Below are 19,630 nucleotides of genomic sequence, written 5' to 3'. Positions count from 1 at the left end.
GGTTGCTGGGATTTGAACTCCGGACCTTTGGAAGAGCAGTCGGGTGCTCTTACCCACTGAGCCATCTCACCAGCCTGGATAAACTCATCTTAAACCCCCAGCTGTCCCCTCAAAGATCTACATGTACCTGTAGTTAGTGAACAGGGGAATTAACATCCGGTGAGTGACCATGTACTACATACACAGCAGGTACTCTGGGAGACACAGTTATGGTACCCAATTAAAAAGTCCAGGCTAGGGACTGGAAAGATGGCTCAGTGTTTAAGAGCACTGACTGCTTTTCCAGAGGTCCCGAGTTCAATTCCCAGCAACCACATGGTGGCTCACAACCATCTGTAATGGGATCTGATGCCCTTTTCTAGTGTGTCTGAAGACAGCTACAGTGTACTTATACATAATAAATAAATCTTTAAAATAAATGAAATAAATAACAGTCCAGGGTAGAGGTGGCTCAGTGATTAAAAAAACTGGCTGCTCTTCCTAAGGAGTTCAATTCCCAGCACCCACCTGGCGCCTCACAAACACCTGTGAACAGTAGTCTCATTTAACTCTCAGGGAATGTGATGCCCTTTTCTGGTGTGCAGATGCACACGCAGCTGAATAGGAGACCCTGAATTCCATCCCCAACACTGGAAATTAAAACCCAAAAAGCAGCTGGTTGTGGTGGTGCATGCTGGTAGGATTTGCTGAAGGAGGTAAAGGCGCAGGAGGATCACGAGTTCGAGGACAGCCTGGGCTACACATTTTGCCAGTCAATGGTGGCCCATGCCTTTAATCCCAGCACTTGGGAGGCAGAGGCAGGCGATTTCTGAGTTTGAGGCCAGCCTGGTCTACAGAGTGAGTTCCAGGACATCCAGGGCTACACAGAGAAACCCTGTCTCAAAAAAAACAAAACAACAACAAAAACCCAAACACAAAACAAAAACAAAACCCCAAAACCCAACCCAAAGAGCAGGTGTGAGCACTGTTCTCAGTGTAAACACAGAGTCATCGGCGGTCGTTCCCAGCCACGCCTCCTCTTCACTCTGTGCTAGGCCTCTTCATCTTACCTTGTGTACTTCCTGCACGTGGTGTAGTTCAGAACACCGTTAGAGGGGTGGGCAGGAGCCCTCTCTGTCCAGCCTGAAGGTTCCATCCTGGGGACCCACACAGAGGAAGGGAACGGACGGCCTCCCATGGTTTGTCCTCCCCTCCGCATTCACACATCTACAGCCCAAATCACAGCACCATGCGGCTTAAGTGATCCTTACTGTTAGAGACTGTGAGAAGTGGAATCGTCTCTCTACTCTGGAATCATTGGGTAACTTGAAGATGATCTTGACACTTTCAGGATCATCAGGGGAGGGCTCAGGGGGCAGGCATTCCAGCTTCCTCTCCTTTTCCTCCTGCAAGTTCTAGAGACACAAAGCACAGGTAAGGATGTGGCTCAAACAGAGATAAAGAAACCAGAATATAGAGGCCATGAATGTTTACTGAAAATTCATCAACAATTTTTGAAAAGAAACCCTCCTGAGGCCAGCAGGATAGCTCAGGAGGTGATGGTGTGTGGTCCCTGATGGTACAAGCGAAAGACAGCCTGAGCTCCACCCTCCCCTAAGGTTGTCTTCTGACCTTCACAGAGCACCATGTGTGGCATGGTGGTATGTATGGACCAATGCTCTCACAGCTCATACACATATAATGGATAAATAAACTCTCCTTTATTCGCTGGTTAAGGCAGGGTCTCATTAAATAGCCCTGGCTGGCCTAAAACTTGATATGAAGATCAGGCTGACCTCAATCCTGCCTCTGCCTTCTGAGTGACAGGGTTAAAGGGCTGCACCACTACATCTGGCTGGACAAAAATTTAAAAACAATAACCCCTCAAATAAAAAAAAAAAAAAAAGAAAAAAGACAAAAGAGAAAATCCCAAACCCAAACCCAACCCTCTTGGTAACAAAGAAGGAACAAATCAACTGCACACACCCACGCACGCACGCATGCACACACTGCTGGTACATGCAGGCACTGAGCACTGGGGAAAGGATGTGCCCTGGCGGGAAGCAAGCAGCAATAGGAAAGACAAGGAACAGCTGTGTGGTTCACCTGTCGCCTTCGCTCCTCCGCCAGCTTCTGCTGCTGCACCTCCTCCTCCTTCCGGCGTTTCCGCTCTTTCTCCTCCCTCTTCTTCCTCTCTTTCTCCTGATCTGCCCTGAGAGAAGCCAGGTAGGCTTCATCCTGCTGTTGTCTCAGCACCTGGGTTTGGTTCCTTTCTTCCCTGTGGATGGAAACCAACCCCGAATTTCACATTGTTCTCCCAGCCCGGCTTTCTCCTGCCGCTCCCTCCTCCCTCCCCAGGGTAGACCGCAGGGCCAACTGCACGCTGGCCAAGAACATTTCCTGACTGCTCCCACTTCCCTTGTCTTGAGATCCTCCTGCTTCAGCCTTTCAAGTACCAAGATTAGAGAAATGTCCACCATGCCCAGCTCTTGGCTTCTATTTTATTAAACAATCTATTTCTTAATGTGATAAGTATCCTAGTTGTTGCTATTTACTTGTGAATTTGACACAAGTGGACAGGCTGTTACCCGAGAAGAGAGACCCACAGCTGAGAGAAGAATCGCTGGCTTTTCTTTGGGGAAGCCTATTGGGCACTTTCTTAATTAGTGATTCATGTGGGAGGGCCCAGTCTACCGTGGGCAGTGCTATCCCCTAGGCAGGTGGTGAGCAAGGCACGAGGAGCAACCCAGTTAGCAGCAAATGGCTTTGCTTCTGCTTCACTTAGTTCGTGGCCTGACTTCTCTCAGGACTGTTCTGACTAGTTTTTTGTTTTCTGTGTAGCCCTGTCTGTCCTGGAACTCACTCTGTAGACCAGGCTGGCCTCGAACTCAGAAATCTGCCTGCCTCTGCCTCCCGAGTGCTGGGATTAAAGGCCTGTGCCAGCACCGCCCGGCCTGACTAGTTTTTATGTCAACTGACACAAGGTAGTCTTCTGACAGGAAGAACCCTAATCAGAACCCTCCATAAGATCAGACTGTAAGCAAGCCTGTAGGGCATTGTATTAATTCGTAACTGATGTGGGAGGGCCCAGCTCATTGAGAGTGGTGCCATCCCTGGCCTGGTGGTCTTGGGTTGTATAAGAAAGCAGGCTCAACAAGCAGGTAGACAGCACTCCTTCATGGCCTCTGCGTCAGCTCCTGCCTTCAGGTTCTTGTCCTGTTTTGAGTTCCTGCCCTGACTGCCTTGGATGATGATGATGATGATACAGAACTGTAACAAGATAAGCCCTTTCCTCCCCAGCTTGCTTTAGGTCCTGGTGTCTTATCCCAGCAAGAGAAACCTTGACTAGGCCACAGGGTCTATATATCTCAAGGTGGTCTCGAAACACTATGTAGCCAAGGATGACCTTGAACTTCTGATCTGTTCCCCAAGTGTTAGAACCTCAAGTGCACTCCCTGTCTATTTTCTCTTCTACTGAAGACAACGACATTCTGAAGCAGAGCACAGCAAACCCCTGTGGAATTTGGGATCAAAGTCTGGGCGGGCCTTTGTAGCACGTGCTGCTAGCCACTGAGCTATCTCATGATCTGCACTTACTGTCTGACAATCTCATGCATTTAGATAATGGACTTTAGTCATTTTCAACTCCAATCCCCTCCCTTCCTCCTGACTTTGTCCTTCCATATGTGGCCGAGGGTAGTTGGGAGTTATTTACAGAAACAAGGCAACTATTCCCCACCAATGGCCAACAGTCCCTCAGGGAGGGGCGGGGCCTGGGAGTGTGGTGACTTGCTCCTCCTCCCAGACACCCCTGAGCCCTGAGGCAGGGCCACAGCTGTCCCACTCAGAGCCAAGCACTCCAGCACCTCTGTTGTCCACACTGAGGTCAGACAGAGGCGCCAGCATGTTTCCTTCTACATTTACTTATTCAAATGTACGTGGTACTGAGGAAGGAGCAAGCATGCTGCACAACATGTGGAGGGCAGAGGACACCTTACAGGCGCCAGTACTCTCTTCCTACCATGATCGCCCTGAAATTAAGTGCAATCTTGCTGGTCGGTCCTCAATCTTTAAAAAAAAATTATTCTTGAGCCGGACGTGGTGGTGCACGCCTTTAGTCCCAGCACTCGGGAGGCGGAAGCAGGCGGATTTCTGAGTTCAAGGCCAGCCTGGTCTACAAAGTCAGTTCCAGGACAGCTAGGACTATACAGAGAAACCCTGTCTCAAAAAAATAAAAAAATAAAAAATTTCTTATTTTTAAAATTGTGTGTGTTTGTGAGTGAGAGGAGAGAATCAGAGAAAGAGAGAGAGAGAATGAGAATATATATATACATATACACACACACACACACACACTCAGGTGCCCGTGAAGGAGTTGGATCTCCCAGAGCTGGAATTATGAACTGCCCATCTTTAGTGCTGGGGACTGAGCTGGGGTCCTTTGGATCCTAACCGCTGAGCCATCCCCAGCCCCTCCACGTTGTATTTCCTCAATGACCCTGCATTGGATCCTAACCGCAGAGCCATCCCCGGCCCCCCACGTTGTATTTAAGGCAGTTTCTCAGTGACCCTGCAGCCTGCTCACTGACTAGCCTGACTGACCTGCAGAGCTCCAGACCCTCCTGTCTCTGCTCTGCTCAGTGTGGCAGCTGCTCCTAGCTTTTCACGGGGGTGCTGCGGAGCAAAGCTCAGGTCTTAGCTCACACAGAAAGCCCCCATTGATAGCCATCTCCTTGCTACCCTGGAGTGGCCGCTTATGCATGCACCATGCTCCTGCAATGACATCTGGACGAGATCCTAGAGGGACAGAACCCAAACAACTTCCCGAGAGTTGAAACAAGGGAAGCTAACTAAGTGCGTCCCCAGTCTACTAAACTGTCTGAGCCCAGTCATCAGAGCACAAGCTGTGGCGTCTTGGTCTGCAGTTCTAAAACCACACGTAAAGCAGTGCAGGGTGAAAGCAGTGAAGGCGAGCGACAGCCTTGGGCTTGAGCTCCCACCCAGTGGGATCTGATGCTGCCTCCGGGACAGAGGTTGGAACAGAACTGATAAAGTAGACACCTAGCTGTTGTCCACTGCTACACAACTAATCTGCTTGGTGTGTGGAAAAAACCACCTATACATCTGGTGCTAAATGTGATCTGTGCTGAGTATGACAAGGTAAATGGGCCTTTTGTTTGTTTTCTATAATTATCTTCAGAGTAAGCAGAGAGTGTGCACAAGTGAATACAAATCTAGAAGCACCCTAGAATTATAAATGCTTTAAAATTTCTTCTTTGAGTTTCGCATTTCAATTTTTCTGTAACTACTGTACATAATTCATGTAATGGAGAAAGCTATAATCAGTCCACCTTCTTCACATTAGGTTCTATGTTCAGCATTCCAAGCTATTCTCTCTCTCTCTCTTTTTTTTTTTTTTTTTGGTTTTTCGAGACAGGGTTTCTCTGTGTAGCCCTGGCTGTCCTGGAACTCACTCTGTAGACCAGGCTGGCCTCGAACTCAGAAATTGCCTGCCTCTGCCTCCCAAGTGCTGGGATTAAAGGCATGCACCGCCACCACCGCCCGGTCCAAGCTATTCTTCAACATGAAGCAAAGGCTTTTAAAGTGCCCAAGACACAGGAAAGAAGTCTGCGGAGCCCCAAGTCAGTCCGTTTTCCAAGCACACCATCTGTCTCTTTTCAGAAAGGAGCCTCCAGTACCTTTCTAGACGTTCTGACACCAGGTAAGTCTGGTTTGCATCCATGATGAATGTCAGCTGGTTGATGAGGTCATCAGGTTGAATGAGGCCTTCTAGCCTTCCAACCACAGTCATTCGCCGATCCTTCAACATAATCATAGCCAGGAATGGATAGGTGTTCTCTCGTAAGGCCTGGGACACTGACACAAAGACCCAAGAGATCGAGTGTAAGACTTGGAAGGAAACACATCAGTCCTTAGACTTTGCACACACTGATGGAAATACCCTCAGAGATTTATTTCTGTCTCCTGTGCATCAGCACTTGTCTCCATGCACACGTGCATCACATGCATGCATGGTGCCCGGGAAGCCTGGAGGAGGCTCAGATTCCCTGCATCTGAGTTACAGACAGCTGTGAGCCCCCTCTGGAAAAGCAGCCCATGCCCTTCGTCACCGAGTCATCTCTCCAGCCCATCTGCTGTATTTTTTCCTCTAAAGATGAGTGCAGAGATTAGAAGATAGCTTTCTGGAGTTGGTTCTCTCTTTCCCCTGGGTTGGATAACCAAACTCAAATTCCATCTCATAAGCCCTGCCTGGTCTCTTCATTGTTTTCTGTCACGTTTGTATTCCTAACTGAGGCGAGGCTTCTTGGTAAGCTGCTGTTATGCTGAAACGGTAACAAGGTTCTAGGATAATGTCTACTGAATGGAAGGAAAAGGCACTACAAAGAGCCATGTTATGCTTAAGTATAATTTCTCTAAATGTTAAGAGTCAAAGCCACTGGGGACAAGGCTGCAATTCTCAGCTGCATGCTGGTGGCCATGGTTTTACAGCGCATACACTCCCTGTCTCTTCCTCCTCATCCAATTCCTTCCTCCCCTCATTTTCCAACTCCTTCTTCCCTTAACAATGTTAGCTTTCTGCTCCAAGTAAGAAAGTTGGTCTGTAAATAAACAAATTTTACTATGATGTAATTGCATCTATGTTCTTTTTTTTTAAAAGATTTATTTATTATTGTATGTGTGAGTACACTGTTGCTGTCTTCAGACACACCAGAAGAGGGCATCAGATCCCATTACAGATGGTTGTGAGCCACCATGTGGTTGCTGGAAATTGAACTCAGGACCTCTAGAATAAATGCTGAGCCATCTCTCCAGCCCCCTGCATCCTATGTTATATAAAAAAAGAAATTCTATAACTCTTTACAAAAAGTATCTTTTGTCACCTATCTGCTAGCCCCACAGAGCCACATTAGAATGGCAACACAGGCTGCAGGAATATAGCCCATGTTTACAAATCAATTAGGAGTAAAGATTAAGAACTAAGGTGCAAAAGAAACAGCTACATTATATTATATTTAGTTCTGAACACCAGGCACCCATGCCTAAGTGTTAGCATATACAGAGGTTGCTGGACAAAGAGGCTACAAAATGACTGTATTCTCACCACTGGGATCTTTGTATCTTCTGATGATTTCTGAAAACACTGACCTAAGAGTTGCTACCAGAAAGGCTGAACTCCCTGCATTGGCTGTCAGCACTCTAGCACTCAACAGAAGACTCATTAACCAGAGCTCTGCTGAAGGCCTGGATAGAGTAGACGAATGCCTAGCAAAAGCCTGTTAAAATTAGAACTGAGCTGCTGGGCAGGACTGACTGAAAATCAGAGTCTCTGGCAATGGTTAGCTGTAAAGAATGGGCCTTAAACTTGTTCTGCTCTGCTCAAACATAACCGTATGCTGACTGTATGCTCTTGGATCTTTTTTTTTTTTCTTTTTTTCTTTTTTTGGTTTTTCGAGACAGGGTTTCTCTGTGTAGCCCTGGCTGTCCTGGCACTCACTTCGTAGACCATGCTGGCTTCGAACTCAGAAAACCGCCTGCCTCTGCCTCCCGAGTACTGGGATTAAAGGCGTGCGCCACCACGCCCTGCTTTCTTGGATCTGTCTTAATGTCTCTGTTGTTTCATTAATCTCAAAGAAGAATTAATACAACCTTTACCTCTCAGACTGCTGACAAAGTTAAATGATAGAAGTAAAAACTGCAACTAGCATTATGTCTATCAGAGAACCACCACCCAGGAAATGGCAACAGCATGCTTTTCCAGACTTCCCCAAGGATACTCTAACCTTCTCAGTGAGGGAGAGGAGCACGACTTACCCCTGTACCCCTCAGGCTTGTTTGTAGAACAAGCCCAAAAAAGCATCCTGCTGTTTATCAGTGAGATGACCTCAGGTGCGCAGAGAGCATTGCTGTGGAACAAGATAAAACATTGTGAGAGCAATTTGCCAACCATAAACCATCAGCAAAAAAGTCAGAGAAGAAAGAAAATGACTCATCTACTTACCGGCAGAACTCATCAGAGTCCTGGTGGTCATCTCCATGAAGATAAACCAAAAGAAACCGAAGTTCCCGCTTGGCATCGTTAAGTGCCTTAGAGAGACAACAGATCAGGACTTACTACTAGGCTTTGAACTACTATTTAGGCTAAGGGTTCAGATGAACATAACCTTTAATCAACATTAGCAACTAGAAAGAGGGGAGGGAAGTGGGGTTGAAGGGGAAGCAAGAAACTAAGTACTTCCCAGGCTTCTACCTTTACATCCACCCCTGGCATCTTTCTCCTTATAAAAGCCCAAGCCAACAACTTTAACGCAAAGCCTTTCGTGCTGTTAGAATTTACGCTGCATCGGGCACATGAGGATGTAAGAAGTGACTCAAATAACTCCTGACAGTCACAGAAAGTCAGCTGTTCTCATGGTTTAAAGGTAAAGCAGGACACTGTGACTATGTAAAAGCAATTTTGCAGCTTTAAAATTCTTGCTAATAAAAAATTAGCTGCACAGATGAGTGGGATCCAGCAAGAACACAGGCAAGCAGGAAGCACCAGGGCACCCAAAGGTTTCCTAAAGAGCACAGAGTTCAGAAGATCTGAGACAAAGCAAGTGTCTTGTCACATACGAATGGTATACTCCTGACTAACTGCCTGTAATTCCCTGCATGGCTAATGTAGTCTACCCTCAAGATCACGCAAAGAACTGCTGTCTCCCTCACCCTCACTATCTGCGGCCCCAAGCAGGGGGTCTAACTGTGTACAGCAGGTAGGTGTGTGATGTTTGCTGAGTGGGGAGTAGCAGCCAGCATGAAGATCAACTATGAGACAAAGCAGAAGCAAGAGTGAGCTGCCCCCTCTCCGGATAAGGATCAGGAATTCCAGACACTCCACAACAGAGCCACCTTTTAACACATGTCTGTGCTTCTCTTTATTGTTCTCTGGCAAACTACATATGCCTAAAATCCAGCTTTCCTCCCTGAAAGGAGAAAATGAAAGGTCTTTTTGGCTTGGTTTGAATCAAATGAGCTGCCTTGAACCTATGGTCTGAATCCTATTCAGTTTGTAAGAGATCAAAACAAATTCTGCTCTTGCCTTGAAGGTGTGTACAGTCTGATAACACAGCAAAGACGTGAACACAAACCATGTAAGGAGGAATGTAAAACTGTTATAAATTTAAGAACAGAAGGATGGAAAACAAAAAAGAAGGTAGGTCAGTACTTTAGAAAGCAAGGTAGGGTGCAATAGGGAAGGGATGGAGTGGCCAGGACAGCGCAAGCTGGTGTGAAGGACAGAAGGCACTGATAGAGGACACTCCTGGTGGGAGGAGCAGCAAGAGCAGGCACTGAGGGGAAGTGTTGGGGAAGGGTGCAGTGGGAACCTAGGGAATGGAAACAAGCTATGCAGAAAGGACGTCACAAGAACGGGGCTAGACCAGGAGGCTAGAGAAAAGGCTTGGTCCTGCCTCTGTTTACATTTCTCTAACCAGTGAGGAACTAGTTAAGTCTTTTGTGAGTGTAAGAGCAACATGATCACAGCTAAGCTACACTTTCCTTTGAGGACAGAATCATATTGGTACGTTGGCATCTATTTGATTCGTGGCACTGACCTGGCTGTACGTTCCCTGGTAGAAGACAGGGTGTGCCCTCCCATATTTCTCTTCAAAAGAGTGCATAAATGAAACAATGTCCCCAACAGGGTCAGTGACCCGGCTGCGAGGGTCAGGCCGTATAAAACGAAGAGCAAACCTGGGGAGGAAGGAATAAATATCACATGAATTGGCTTACTGTAGCGCATATGGAGTGGGCCAGTTTGTACAGACTTTTCTAACAGAGCCAGAGGGTGGTAGCAGGGGAAGTGAGTGGTCAGTGAGTGGCCATTAACCCTCAAGGGAGAGTTCAGCTCGAAAGCCACAGCTGCCAAGTGTCTGCTCTCTGCTCAAGAAGACTGCACACCACTAGACAGCGACATTCCAGTGCCGGCCTGACCAAGAAAGATCCAAACCCCAGACACTGTCTAACATGGCAGCCACTAACTATTTATGGCTGTTTTAAATGCGTTAAATTAAACACAATTACAATTCAGTGCCTCAGCCACACCTACCATGTTTCAAGTGCTCAACAGACGTATGTGGTCAGTGATTTGCACACCAAATAATGCAGACAAAGAACGTGTCTTAATCAAAAAATAAGGAAAGAAAGAAAGAAAAGGTGCAATGACAAACTCTGCTGCAGAATAGACGACCCCTTCCTGCATCTCCTCCTCCCAGCTTCCTCTGCTTTATGTTCTTCTGGGATTCTGACTGTTCAGCTCCTACTCTCAAGTTACTCAAGTATCAACAGGGACTTCACTTCAAACCTGGACTTAGTCACAATGTATTTGTTCTTCAAAGGGGCATGTATATTTGCTTGATATGTTTACAGTGATGGCTTCCATGGGAGGAGTCATAAAGCTGACCAAGATGTGGAACACTGGTGGCTACTTTAGACCTAAGGATGCAGTGTCTCAAGGGTCCATACACTATCCCTAAAGAGCCTATGCTACCATGCCGTATGGTATGCCCTTTCTTACGCTCTGGGTGTCCATACACGGTTATGAGGCGAAGGGGGATGTTCTACATACACTTCACAGGAAGTTGCCTAGATGACAACATCGCATTACAATTAGTAAAACATGCCATGCATATTTTCCCAAGGGAAGCAAACAATATTTACTTCAATTTTTAGTATAGAAAAAAGTAAACGCTGATAACTTTCTTTACCAATTCTTAAGCCTACTCTCCCCCCCCCCCACTGCCCCGCCCTCCCTTTTTTAGTTTTTGAGACAGGGTTTCTCTTTGTAACAGCCCTAGCTGTCCTGCAACTTTCTCTGTAGACCAGACTGGCCTCAACGAACTCACAGAGATCTGACTGCCTCTGTCTTCCTAGTGCTGGAATTAAAGGTGTGTGCCATGATGCCTGTTAGTTCAAGGCCAGCCTGGTTGAGAGAGCGAACTGCAGTTACAGCAAGGGCTACACAAGAGAAACCGCATCTCAAGAAACTGAACCAAACACATTTCCCACGAGTATTTTTCCTAAGTCATCAAACCAAATTCATCAATATGAATAATCCAAGAAAATGAAAGACATAAAGTTCTGTATATAGGGAAGTAGTTCTAAGTGCTTCAGATGGCTGGTAGTTCGACTTATTTCTCTGAAAAGACTATTTAATGGCTGTCTGAGTATCCAAATTCCAGGAAGGGGCAAAGGCTTGAAGTCCACTGCTTTTTACTACAATGTATCTCAACAGCCAACATAGTCTAAGCCATACATGTCAACTCAGTTTTCATTGTGATTTTCAAAAATTGTATAGTTCCACATACCCATTCCTGAATAAAACAGAAATGGAAAACTACAACTCAGGTAGACATTAAAGAAGTTTGCAATGAGCCAGGTAGTATGGTGCATGCCTTTAATTATAGCACTTGGGAGGCAGAGGCAGGCGGATTTCTGAGTTCGAGGTCAGCCTGGTCTACAGAGTGAGTTCCAGGACAGCCAGGGCTATACAGAGAAACCCTGTCTTGAAAAAACAAAAGAAAAAAAAAAATGTTTGCAATGGCCAGCACTGGAGAGGCAAGGCCAGTGGATCTCTAAGTTTGAGGCCTGCCTAGTCTACAGAGTGAGTTCCAGGACAGTCAGAGCTACACAGAGAAAAATAAATTAAGGGCTGGTGAGATGGCTCAGTGGGTAAGAGCACCCGACTGCTCTTCCAAAGGTCCAGAGTTCAAATCCCAGCAACCACATGGTGGTTCACAACCATCCGTAATGAGACCTGACGCCCTCTTCTGGAGTGTCTGAAGACAGCTACAGTGTACTTACTTATAATAATAAATAAATCTTTTTAAAAAAATAAATTAATTAATTAAAAAAACAAAAACAAAAATCCCCTTATCAACCAAATAAATAAACCATAAACAGACCCAACTCAAAACAAAACAACAAACTTTGCTACAGCAAGGATGCCACTGAGTGGGAGATGAAGGAGAAGCTATTATCCAGTCCCTGGTAATAGTTGGGTCCATATTCCAGCATTGGAATCCGGAAGGGGCACTCTGTGCACGTTCTTTTAGCTCATCGCTGGCCTGGACGTCATGCTCTCCCACTCCCACTCTCCCCACCCTGTCCAAACTCAACTCCTCTTGCCTCATTCTCAAGCGGATTACAGACTGATGGTACCACACCCAGCCTCCAATAGCTTTTAGCAAAGCCCAGGCGGGCATTGCCCTAGCTCATATTCTATGCTAAGCCCGATCTGCTGGCAAGTCAGGTTATACTCAACATTTCCTAGCTCTGGACACTGTAACTTGCAAAGGTAAGTTATCTGAATGGTACACAAAGGAAGTTAGATGGTGAAGGTATGAAACAAGTGGGTGCATGTACGAAAGGGTTCCAGTGTTGGTAACCTAAGCATCGCCAGGGCAGAGGGAAATGTACAAAATACTGCCTAGAAAGATGCCAACAATCTATGGCTAAGTAGGTATAGTCTTGAGCAAGAAAATCTACTGGGATTGTGCATAGTCAGAGGAGAAGTGGTTTGGGACAAAAGTTCCTGGAGTATGAAATCAGGAGACAGATAGGGTGGTTAGAAAGGAAAGGGCATGGGGATTCCCTTGGGAATGTAGCAGTGACAAACATGGTGTGGGGAGGAGAAGACCAATAAATAAACACAGACAGATCCATGTGGTTTTACACACAACAGCCAGGACCAATGTGAAGCCAATCATAACACCTTCCACTAGGCAACAATTTACAACATTTTTTTCTATAGTAAAAGAAAGTGCAGGAAGAGTAATCTGACAAGTAGGCTAGTCAAAAATGACTGAGCGTCAAGCTTACTCTAACCTAAGTTTCAGCCTCAAAGCCTACCTTGTTGTTAGGAGCATATAAACAGAGGTACATACCTAAATATATCAAGTATCGTGTAATAGGTAAACCGGAATGGAAGCATTATCAAGTAATAACCCCATCCAAGCAGGCCCTGGAATTCCAAAAACAAAGTTAGAGACCCCATTCTCTCAATGTTCAATACTTACAGAATATGACTAGTTCAATTTCCACGAGCCCACCCCTCTCTAGTGATTCCTCTCTCTATTATAATGCTTCTTGGCGGTCTCATTATTAAATGCTATTGCTCTGGTATCTATCACTTCATCTAAGACCATGGTTCTTCACAGAATTCTTGCTTTAAATCTTCATAACATTCTCAAACCACTATTTAGATTCATGGTCAACGATTTCCCCACATAACAAATATTCATTCTTTCCGTCTTATATTTAGACTCACTATATGGCACACAGAGATAACAAGAGATAATTACCTTCGCTTTAGACACTTGTATGCCAGACACAAGACTACACCACCAGGACATCCTCATGTATCCACTAATCCACCTATCTTACTGCTCTTACCTACAAACAGCTTAATGTCCTGTATGGTCATCGCAGTGGGCTCTAAAGCTAAATGGGGTTCAGGGTCTCAAACACAAAGTGAGGTCCAGTCCAAGATGAAGAAACATGGGGACACAGGAAATTACTTCCTAAGTTATGGATTGCTCTAGGAATCTGGTTTGTTTATTGTTTTTCCTTTAGTTTTTGAGACAGGGTTTCCCTTTGTAGTCCTGGCTGTTCCAGAACTCACTACAGCGCAGGCAGGCTGCCCCACCTCAGGCAGCTAATGTTGGAAGTTCAGACAGGTACTTTTACTTGGCCAATCTGTACTCATCTACTTCAGTCTTTCTTCCCTTTATTTATGGCTTTGTTTTCTGTAGTTCCAGTTACCTTCAGTCAACTGGGGTCTGAAAATATTAAATGGAAAATTCAAACCCTAAAGGGTTCCTAAGTTTTAAACTGCAAATTGAGCAGTGTGACCGTCTCGCTCAGGATGACTCTTCATCCAGCCTTCTTCACAAGACAGCTGCCTACCAGTCTCTTGGTAGCCATCCTGGTTAGCAAATGTCTCAGGCGATTGCTTGTGTTCAAGCAATCCTTGTTTTACTTTAAAAATGGACCCTGCCAGGTATGACGGTGCACACTTTAAATGTCTGCATTGGAGAGGTAGAGGCAGGTGGATCTCTGTGAGTTGGAGGCAGCCTGATCTACATAGCAAATCCAAGAGTAGAAAGGGCTACATAGCAGGAGCCTGTCTCAAAACAACAAAATGACCCCAAAGTGTCGGTCCTACAACCGATGTGGCAAAGGGAAACCACGAAGTGATCCCATTAAGAGAAAGGTTAAGATTTGAGGAGTCCTGTGTCGAGGATAAGTAATGACAATCTTTTGTTCATAATTGGGAAGGAAGAGAAGTCTGTGCTAGCTTTGCTGCTGCATCTTACAGAGCAAAAGTGACAGCCAATGCTTTAGGAAGACATTAAATAAGAAGGCTTAGTTAGTAGTTCTGGGGGTTTAGGGCATCTACTAAAGACCTTGCCAAGTGTCTCTTCTATAGAAAATGCGTAATTGCCGGGCGTAATCCCAGCACTTGGGAGGCAGAGGCAGGTGGATTTCTGAGTTTGAGGCTGGCCTGGTCTACAGAGTGAGTTCCAGGACAGTCAGGGCTACAGAGAAACCCTGTCTCGAAAAACCAAAAATATAAAAGAAAAAGAAAAAGCATAATTAAGTCCTACATTTATCTGGGTGCCAGCTGTACTATGTTGCCCAGGCTGGCCTCAAACTTGTGATCCTCTTGCCTCAGCACTCTTTTTTGTTGGTTTGTTTGCTTTTAATTTAACTTTATGTGTATGAATGTGTTGCCAGCATGATGTCTGTGTACTATGCGTGTGACTGGTGCTTGTGGAGACTGGAAGAGGGCACTGGATCCCTGGGACTGGAGCTACAGGCAGTCATGAGCTGCCATGTGGTTGCTGGGAATAGAACCCTGGTCCTCTGCAGGAGCAGCCAGTGCTCTCAACTGTTGAGCCATTTCTATAGCTGGTCTTTTTCCTCCCTGAGATGGTGTCTCACAACAGAGCCCAGGCAATCTCTCCTATCTCAGCCTCTCAATGGCTAGGACTACAGACGTGTACTACCAATTCCTACTCTAAAGGAATTCTTGAAACATTAAGTACTCCATTTACAGACATGAAAAATAGGATAATGGAGTCACTGTAATTGCTCTAGGATTGAATAAGTGCTTAATTTTCTTTAAAACAATTCTAAAAGCATGTGTAAGAGGTGAATGCCATCACTCAAAGATAAGAAAGAAAAGCGCCATTAAGTTCTTTGTGGAGTTCACAATCAGCTATGTATCTAATTTCCTTAACTAGATCGTGAGAAATCAGACTGCAACAGGAAAACTAAGATGAAAAGATCCAGAGTTTGATGACAGCCTGGGCTACACAGTGAGATTCTGCCTCAAAAAGAAACCAAGTGGGGCTCGCAAAGTTGATCAACAGGTAGAAGGCCCCTGCTGCCAAGCCTGCTGACTGGAATCTGATCCCTGTGACCCACATGGTAGGAGAGACTGACTTTTCAATCTGTCCTCCGACCTCCATGCACACACAATAAATAAAATGCAATGGAAGATGGTTCTGAAGGAATGAGGGGGAGGCAGTGAGGGAGAAGAAAAGGAAGGAGGGAGAGAAGGAAGGGAAGGGGAAGGACAATGAATGGAAAGGGCGAGGGAAGGAGAAACTGAGCCACAAATGGTGCTTAACCTTAGCATACCACAGCAGCAGTTAACTTAGTCCACTCTAGAACCACATCTTTACTACCAGTCTTCAGGACCAACCTCAAAACAGTGGTTCAGAGCTCCCACAGATTCTAAGCACCTCCTTAAAAGTACTAAGTCAAGGGAACTTGGGACACAAAGAACTTATCAGATTTTAATTTAATGGTGGGAGGTTGCCAGCTATGGTACGCAGTTCATGCAGCAACCCTGTAAAGGTGGGAGGAATGTCCAAGGTTTGAGGCAGTCTGTCCTACACAGTGAGCTCCAGTCCAGCCTGGGCTACAGTGAGTTGCCAGCCATTCTGGGCTACAGAGTAAGATCATTTCTCCAAACAAACAAAAAAACACACAAGAGTGAGAGGGAGGCTGGAAAGATGGCTCAGCAGTCAAGAGCACTGGCTGTTCTTACAAAGGACCCAGGTTTGGTTGCCAGCACCCTCATGGTTGCTCACAGCAGCCTATGTCCAGTTCCCAGGGATGCAGTGCCCTCTCAGGCTTCCATGGCTCATGTATGCATGTGGGTCATAGACATGCTCAGAAGAGCTCCATTCAGCCTGCAGTAGACATTTCAAAAGCAAGCTGCTCAAAATGAGGCCCAGGAACCACTGCCTCAAGAACAGAAAAGCAGTTCCTATAGCAATGCATTACAAAGCCAAGTGACATGGATGAACACATAAGTCTTGTCAGGGCCCACAGCTAACATGGTGATCCTGTGAACATTTCTGTTGCTCCATCACACACAGATAATAAAACCAAATTAAAAAGAAGGTATTCTAGCTACAAAACTTGCCCTTGGTTGTGGTCTTGAGACAACATAGCTGTAGATCCTGTGGTCAGCTGTATTAACCTGTAGGGGCCGAGCTGGCGGTGGATTAAAAACACTTGGTACACCTTCCTGCTCGTTCAGTCTGTCCTGGACAGCAGCCTGTGGAGGAGAAAAAACACAATGCAGAACTTCAGTGATACTCAAATAAACCCAGGAGGAAACTACTGCATCATGTCTCAAAACAAGACAAGCATTGCATAATGTACGTGGAGAGTCTATGCCCAGGGACCTCTCTCCTGCTATACTGTGGGGCAATGGGAAGTCTCCCACAGTAGAAGAGAACCAAGAACTTGTCTTGAAACCACATTTATACCTAATAAAAAATTGGGGGGGGGGGAGAGAAAAGAAACCACATTTACATAGCAATCACACTGTAAATATTAGTATATGCTATTCAGAATAGCTGAAATATAATATGCTTTACCACTCAATCCCAGGAAGAGCAGTGCACAGGTGCAGCATAAGCAGCACATGCAGTGTTGTGCAGCAGGCAGTACTGATTGTTGGTATCAGATAGACAGCTTTGGCAAAGAGGATGCAGCCCAGAAAGAGCCTAACTTACAAGCCTTAGATCATGTGCAAAAATGAAGGAAACAGTGCTTAGAATTAATCTGGAAAAAAAATATGTATTTTTTTTTTAAAATAAAGATACAGATTTGTTAAGAAAAAGTGAGGAATAAAAACTCTTCAAAGTGGGAGGAATGTGAGGGAAGGCCAACTTAATCTGAAAATCTGACTATTAGGGCTCAGTTGCTTTAATCCCAGCACTCAGAATGTGGAGACAGAAGGATCAAAAGTTTGTGGTCATCTCAAGCTAAGCAGGGAGTCCGAGGTTAGCCTTGGCTTGAGACTGTCTCAAAAACAGAACAAAACAAAACAAAATCACTAGGAAAAAAATCTGAATATTCATGTTTAAAAAAAAAAACAAACAAAAAAACACCTTCACTGTTTCTCTAAATTCTAATTTCTGTCCCAGTTTTGTGATAAAATGGGCCATGCCCAAAGAGATGCCTGGCTTTCCCTTCTCCATGATCCACTTGTAGTGTTACGGGAATGTGACAGTGCCAGAAAGACCAGGGATGTAGCTTATGGTGGAGACTGGAGCAACAGTATCTCTCAATTAAGTGAGGCCACCCATATAGGCAGCCAATCAAATCAACTATTACTAAATGATGAAGACCAACCAACCAACAAACAAACAACAACAAAACCCCAAGCTCAGCTGTGTCTTGGCTCAGCAGACTGTGCCCATGGTCACTCATGCACACCCTGACCCAGCAGAAGACGGGTGTACAAATATTTGGGAGCCTTGGATACCCTGTCAATTCTCTTAGCTGGTAACCTGTAGTAGTCAGTCCTATCACAATCTAACTGTTTTCAGTGTGTTGCTAGTAACTATTGAGCCCGAGGCGGGTAATGTACTTTGTCTGAACTTGCTGCTGGTATCAGAAGGGTGTTTGGCAGGTAGTAACTAGACCTGACCTTTAATGGTTTGATTAACTCCAGGTAGTCAAACCATACTCAGTGGGGTAAGAATGACCTTTCAGGGCTGGCATGCTGGCTCAGTGCGTGACCTGCTTAGGTTTTTGTCAACTTGATTCAAGCTAGGGTCATCTTCAAGGAGGGAATGCAACTGAAAAAAGTGCCCACATGAGACTGGCATGAAGGCAAGTCTGCCGTGTATTTTCTTGATTCGTGATTAACATGGAAGGGCTTAGCTGCCCTGGGCAGGTGTTCATGGTCTTGGTATTTTTTCACAGCAATAGGACTCTACCTAAGCCAGTACGTAAAGTAGCTTGCTGCCAACCCCAGGAACCACGTGGTAGAAGATGAAACAGTTCCATAGAGAAGCAAGTCTGGAAGGACACACACTAAAGCAACTGTACTTATCTCTAGAAAGCGTAAGAGCTTTCTTGTGTTTAAAAGTTATATAGGCATATTTTGTTTCTATAATTGAAAAAGACAAGACATTACTTTGGGAAATAAATCTTTCTAGCCACACACATTTATGCAATGCAGGGTAATCTCGCCAAATAAGGAGGACTAAAAACAATACAGATATCTAGCTCACAAAATATAACTCTCCAGTGTTTGGTAAACACACACCTGTTAACAGCGGTTACCCTAGGAAAGGAGGAAACCGGGTGGAAGAGAGAGGATAAGCAAGCGACTCAGAGACAACCTGTCTTCTTCTCTGTCAGCGGAGCAGAAATTTGAAACTGTTACAGAACATTTCGGGGTCAGGAGCTGATAGGTAGGCACATGATTGTTCTACTTATCTTCCTCCGTCCCTCCCTACCTCCCTCCCTCCATCCGTCCCTCTGTCCGAACCCCTCCTTTCTTTGAGACAGGGCTTTACTATGAAAAAGCTGAGTTTGAACTCCTAATCTTCCTGCCTTTGCCTCTCAAGCTCTGGAATTACAGGTATGTGTCACCATGCCTAGTTTATCCATTCCCCAAGTATACTTGTTTTTGTTGGAAAACATTGAATTTAAAATATACTTATAGATTTATAATGTCAACAGAAAATTACTAAAGAGCCAAACAGATAGTGAAATGAAATAAAATGAAAGGATTAATATTAAAAAGGATAAAAAAAACTTAATTATTATGCCAAAGGAAAAAAATTAAAGTTTTAAGTGAGTATGTGTGTGTATCTGAGCCAGTTCTACGACAGTCACCGCTATACACACCCACACCCACACACACACAAACCTCTTGAAAACAGCAGCAACAACAACAACAACAAAAACAATCTAAATATTTAAGTTTTATGCTGGGAGCAATTAACAAAACTAAACTGAGAATTCTGTTCTCACGGGACTTCCCCTGTAGAACTACCTCAAGGCACTGATACAGGCAGTGTGGCAGCCAGAGCACTCGATGCTGGACACATAAGGGGAGGAACCACATCAACACAGTCCTTTACTTTCATAGTTCCCACACTTCTTTTCTTTTCTTTTCTTTCTTTCTTTCTTTCTTTCTTTCTTTCTTTCTTTCTTTCTTTCTTTCTTTCTTTCTTTTCTTCTTTCTTTCTTTCTTTCTTTCTTTCTTTCTTTCTTTCTTTCTTTCTTTCTTTCTTTCTTTCTTTCTTTCGTTCGTTCGTTTTGTTTTATT

The 19,630-nt window shown here is 45.0% G+C and overlaps 1 protein-coding gene across 3 annotated transcripts in view; it reads right to left on the bottom strand.

The window, feature by feature from the left end:
• Window positions 1-19,630, bottom strand: part of Faf2 (Fas associated factor family member 2) — a 46,130-nt gene that overhangs the window by 6,870 nt on the left and 19,630 nt on the right. For all 3 annotated transcript variants that reach the window (XM_021180487.1, XM_029468388.1, XM_029468389.1), the window contains 8 exons: window positions 16,478-16,612; window positions 12,924-13,000; window positions 9,594-9,732; window positions 8,000-8,085; window positions 7,813-7,904; window positions 5,679-5,856; window positions 2,086-2,257; window positions 1,251-1,394 (listed from right to left, as the gene is read on the bottom strand). In XM_021180487.1, coding sequence (XP_021036146.1) covers window positions 1,251-1,394; window positions 2,086-2,257; window positions 5,679-5,856; window positions 7,813-7,904; window positions 8,000-8,085; window positions 9,594-9,732; window positions 12,924-13,000; window positions 16,478-16,612 — 1,023 coding nt within the window. The remainder of the gene's footprint in view (window positions 1-1,250; window positions 1,395-2,085; window positions 2,258-5,678; window positions 5,857-7,812; window positions 7,905-7,999; window positions 8,086-9,593; window positions 9,733-12,923; window positions 13,001-16,477; window positions 16,613-19,630) is intronic.

Source organism: Mus caroli, chromosome 13, assembly GCF_900094665.2.
Source record: "Mus caroli chromosome 13, CAROLI_EIJ_v1.1, whole genome shotgun sequence".
NCBI classification, from domain to species: domain Eukaryota; kingdom Metazoa; phylum Chordata; class Mammalia; order Rodentia; family Muridae; genus Mus; species Mus caroli.
Note: the sequence above shows the minus strand (reverse complement) of the source record. Positions and strands in the feature narration are given on the sequence as shown.